The sequence below is a fragment of the Ochlerotatus camptorhynchus genome, unplaced genomic scaffold, assembly GCF_037179485.1.
Source record: "Ochlerotatus camptorhynchus isolate MF236.1 unplaced genomic scaffold, CSIRO-AGI_Acam_v1.1 ptg000734l, whole genome shotgun sequence".
NCBI classification, from domain to species: Eukaryota; Metazoa; Arthropoda; class Insecta; order Diptera; family Culicidae; genus Ochlerotatus; species Ochlerotatus camptorhynchus.
In genome coordinates this window covers 110,281-115,196 of record NW_027041206.1, presented here as the reverse complement: position 1 = coordinate 115,196, position 4,916 = coordinate 110,281, and the positions used below count along the sequence as shown (strand labels likewise).

At 43.1% G+C, this 4,916-nt stretch overlaps 1 protein-coding gene across 3 annotated transcripts; it reads right to left on the bottom strand.

Annotated features, from left to right (window-relative positions):
* Positions 1 to 2,372: 2,372 nt before the first annotated feature.
* Positions 2,373 to 4,680, bottom strand: LOC135714808 (uncharacterized). 3 transcript variants are annotated; one of them, XM_065238178.1, is made up of 4 exons: positions 4,611 to 4,680; positions 4,304 to 4,541; positions 2,873 to 4,030; positions 2,374 to 2,758 (listed from the first exon to the last, which is right to left on the bottom strand). In XM_065238178.1, exons 2-3 carry the CDS (start codon positions 4,486 to 4,488, stop codon positions 2,881 to 2,883), a joined length of 1,335 nt encoding a protein of 444 aa, XP_065094250.1. In that variant the 5' UTR covers positions 4,489 to 4,541; positions 4,611 to 4,680; the 3' UTR covers positions 2,374 to 2,758; positions 2,873 to 2,880. The 3 variants fall into 3 exon arrangements, with proteins under 3 accessions (XP_065094249.1, XP_065094250.1, XP_065094251.1); XM_065238179.1 differs by having other exon boundaries at positions 2,374 to 2,734; XM_065238177.1 differs by having other exon boundaries at positions 2,373 to 4,030.
* Positions 4,681 to 4,916: the final 236 nt, after the last annotated feature.

Here is a 4,916-nt window from a genome sequence, read left to right as displayed (position 1 = left end):
TTCAACAGCATTCCGCAAAATGATGTATGAAGCTTTGTAGGTTTTGTTATGAGCTACAACTTTTGTTAACAAGTCAAATCCGTATCTCTTATGCATGACGAAGAAGAGCGAACAGAAGCCACTATTGTTTTTCAGTGAATGTATTTTACATTCACTGAAAACAGTAACAAGTTCTACCCGGTCTAGTTTGTGATGCATAAGAGATACAGATTTGAATTATGAGCAAAACTTGTAGCTAATAACAAAAGCTACAAGAGTTCGATACATCATTTTTCTGAATGCTGTTTATGAAAAAAGTTAGAGGCAAATGAATGTAAATGAATGTATACAATGAATGCAAATGATTTTCCATGCCTGGTCATGGCACAATCTGGTTCAATGTTTCAGGGTTCTTCAAAAAGTTAAAATATGGCATGGTCAATTAAGACTCTAGAGATGTATGCAAAACCACTATTAAGTAAGACATCAGGCGTAATCTTTGATTACGGCACAAAAGCTTTTTTTGTAAACAAAAGTTGTAAGACCCCTTACACGCGAACGGAAGACCGCCCACGTAAACCAACAACATCATCGGGTCTTCTCGGGGATCTCTTCGATAATTGTATTGGTTTGCGTGGGCGTACTTCCGTTCGCGTGTAAAGGGCCTACCCAAGTTTTTGGGCCGTTATCAAATGTTACGCCTGAAATAAAGAATTAATTTCAGGGCTGTAAATAGATTACGCATAATTTTTTAGAAGAGGGAAGTACAACCACAGACAAACAGACATAACATATTGAATATTCCTCACTGTAAAACATCGTCGCTAAAACTAGAACAGATGGCGGTAGTGTGTAAACGTCAAACGCAAGGGAATTGACTATGCGCGCCACAGGGTGTGGTACTACCAACTACGATACTTTTAAATTGTCCGTTAAATGCTTGTTCGATGAACAACTTGCGAGTGTTATGTCTGTTTGTCTGTGGTACAACCAATCTGCAAAATTTCTAAACTTCATTTTTTTTAATTTTAATGTTTAAAATCTAAACAAAAACGTTATAGCACAGACAAACAGACATAACACATTGAATATTTCTCACTGTAAAACATCGTCGCTAAAACATTACCGCCATCTGTTGAGTACACTGTGGTGGGCACTACGCTGAACAGATGGCGGTAGTGTGTAAACGTCAAACGCAAGGGAATTGACTATGCGCGCCACAGGTAGCGGTACTACCAACTACGATACTTTTAAATTGTCTGTTAAATGCCTGTTCGATGAACAACTTTCAAGTGTTATGTCTGTTTGTCTGTGGTTATAGTGTTAACTACCCCTTTTCCGGCCTATTAAGCAGAACCCGCACTTTCTTAATCTAGAGCAGTTTAGCACCAAACGGATTTTTATTATTACTGATGGCTTCCAAATTTATTTACCTTTCCGTGCGTACCGTAAGATCCGATAAAGAGAAACCAACCGATGGGACATTGTCAAAAGTCTACCACTGCTTCTTGACGCCAAACTCGGCCTAACCTGCAAACATTCATATCACGCGTTCTCATTAACTAAAGTATCGTACCAAACGCATAATAGACTTGTTAACACTGAACTCATGGATTTATTTGAAGTTTTCTGATCGATAGGCCCAAAATGGGCGATTAGGTCGAAGTAGTTCTCTACCCTACGTGGTTTATTAACAATCCCTAACGTTGTTATATCGATGAATGCGCTTTTAACAATAATTCAAGCAAGTACTGAATGATTTTTCCGTGACGGCATTCTGAAATACAACCCGCGGAATTAGGCTCAAGCAAACAAATCAGTGTCCTCCATTCCCCGCATGAGATTTGCTATTGTAATTAACTGTTTATTGCATGTTTCAATTCAAATAGTTTTTCAAATACTTTAAACCCACCTATCCATAAACGATGTGTACCATATTCCAAAAAGAATCACGCTTTTGAAACTAAAACACTGTTTTGTTTCCTATGCGCATTTTTAACATAATCACAAGGCCACAGAAGCAAGAAAGCGCCTGTAAAGATGCGCCTTTGCAATATGTTTTCTCTACAAAAACGAAGTTTATTAGTTTTATTTCCATGCATGAATTATCTTTAAAAAAAAATCTATCAATTTCCTAGCCATATCCTATGGAATATTTTTTCTTGGATTTTCAATCTTTACAAATACTTAACCAACCGGAATTCGTTGTAGTTCATCTTTATTTTTGTTTTGTTCGAATCGAAGTCGGAGTCGATCGATGTAGATCCGGCTCCACAGATCCGAGCACCTATCCCAGGGATGTCTTCAGAAAACTTCATCATCATTTAACCAATCAAATCCGTCTAATACTCAGTTCCATTTTGTTTTTCTTCAGATTTCAACCAAACGTGTGCTTTTAAGATGATACGGAAACCCCACCATGTGCGACGAAACGGTCACTGCCCCATTCACGAAGGATCCCATCATTCAACTACTGCAGCGCGGCAGCCCAAATCCAAAGTAATCATCCAAATTCCCCAACAGGAGCAGGCACATGTCATCGAAATGAACCCGGACACGTCGTCTTATTCCTCAGTATGCTTCTCAGGATCTTTGTATTTGCTGCGAATCAGATTTGAACCGGACGACACATACACAAACACACACACACATACATACTCTTGGTAGGTACCTATCCCCTATCATCGTCCAAGAGGTCCGAAAGTGCTGAGACTGTTTGCTGCTGGCTGCTGCCATATTTATTGTCCTTACCAAACTGGGAGCGTGTGTAGAAGAAAGACTAAAATAAAGATCGTTACGAGGAAGAGTAAAAACAAGCGCTGCGTATCCGTCATCATCTATGTCGACTTAAAGTATTGCCTTGAATGAAAGAAATTTTCCCCCGGCTACGAACCTCTTTGCCTAATCCGCCCAACTGTTGATCAGCTCCGGATAGACGATGTTCTTCCAGTAGTCCATTGCTTTGTTCAGCTTGTTGACGGCAAAGTTCCGATTCAGGTTAAACGAGTGCATATAGATTTCGTTGTTGTTCTCAAAGTCCGGATCGGCCACGCATACCACCCCGGCCGTCTTGCCGTGCATGTACATGTGAATCTGGATCTCCATGTAGTACTTCTCGCAGATGGATCCATTCTCTGTGACGTACTTTTGCATGTGATCCCGCGTCTTGGGGCACTTAATTTCTATGACGTGCGACTGGCAGATTCCGTCCGGCACGTCAAAGATGATGGGGTAGTTTGGGTTGAGGGTGATTTTGCAGTTTTCGTACTTGGTTTTCGTGTACTTTTCCAATCGCTGTCGCACGGCGAGCTTCTTTCGTTGGACGTTCGGATCGATTTCCTTATGACACCCGAGGATGGTTTCGTACAGGACCGATTGGGTAACGTTCAGGTTGATGCAGTCGGAAACTTTGGCGCTGGTGATGCGGGCGTAGCGCAACTCCAAATACCATGGGTTGAATTTGGGCGTGAACTTTGTCTTTTCCGTTAGGACGCCTTGGGACGCCGAGATGACCTGGTGAGCGTGTTCGAAGAACTGGGCCGTGTCAAACTTGTTTCGCACGGCCGTCAGAATCATCTCGTGAATGGAAAGGTTGGCGAACTTCTTATGTGTTCCGGGGAAATTCCATCGCAGTGGACAGTCAATGTCCTCAGTCTGTAGGATGCGTACAATCTCGCGTATGAAATTCTTCGCTTTTGTCTTGTTTAGTGGTGGTTTTGGCGGAATGCTTTCCAGTTCGGCAGAGAGGGGACCTCGGAAATAGCACACCACTTCACTGCTTTCATCTCCTTCACTCTTCCGGTGCAGCCAGGTGACGAAGCTTATGGCATGCCGGCAGTCGCCGCTTTCCATACACTCGCTACATTCCACCGACAGGATGCGGTCTTCGCCCTCGTCGACCATTGTGGTCAGCTGGTAGATTTTGGCCTCGCCGTTGTTCGTTGCCACCGTGAGCTGACCCTTCACGATGCAAATCCGATCATCCCGCTTGAGGTGGACATAGCAAATGGCATCGTCGGAGAAGTCCGGTTTGCTGCCCGCTACCGATTGCCTGCAATTTCAGAATTTCCCCGTCAAATTACAGGTATTAAAACAAATTCTCCACTAATAAATCATCATCAAAGCCAAAATAAAGCACAATTTGACTTGGCTGTCAACGCTAGTCGTCGAACTCAAAAACAAAATTGGCACCTCACACATCTTTCAATTCCTCCGTCATCGACGGAGACAGACAGGAGGCGTCGAGGTGTCACTTTTTGGATTGACATCTTGCGACTGACACCGAAAAGTTCGTTGGAACTCGCGAACCCCGTCCGATACTCACAAAATCTTGACCAGATCCGGATTTTCGCTGGCCGAGCGCATCAGATGGACCACGTAGTTCCACACCATCTCGCTCCCCACGCTCGGCAGATTACTCGAGTAGGCTTTGGTGAAGCCACCGCCCGGGAGAGCCGAGCTGGAATCGTTCACCACGAAGTCGGTATCGGTATCCACTTCCATTGCCATGTTGTCTGTCTGTTTTGTCGTATGCTCCAACGTACTAAATCGGATTTGGATTGCTGGAAATAACGGAATATAACAGTGATTTCGGTGAGGAATTTTTCGGAAAAAAAAATGTTTTTGTTTACCTGCGCGGCTCTCTGCCCTCACAAATGATGGCTTTATTTCTTTTCGCTTCACCGCGGATCGGTCTTTGAGGGACCTGTGGCGTCTGAAAAAGACGCTTATTCGTATCGATCTTCTACATGAGCTAACGTGGAACACATACTGTTTGAAATATTTCGAACATTGGTGGTGCCACGAATGGGATTTTATCAACTATACACGCTAAGATCAGTTTCCCCAGATTGCGATAAGAGATTACCCAGATTGGGCGCACATAGAAAAAAAATACCCTAAATTTAAGTTCTTTTGCCGAGTAACGTGGGTAGATC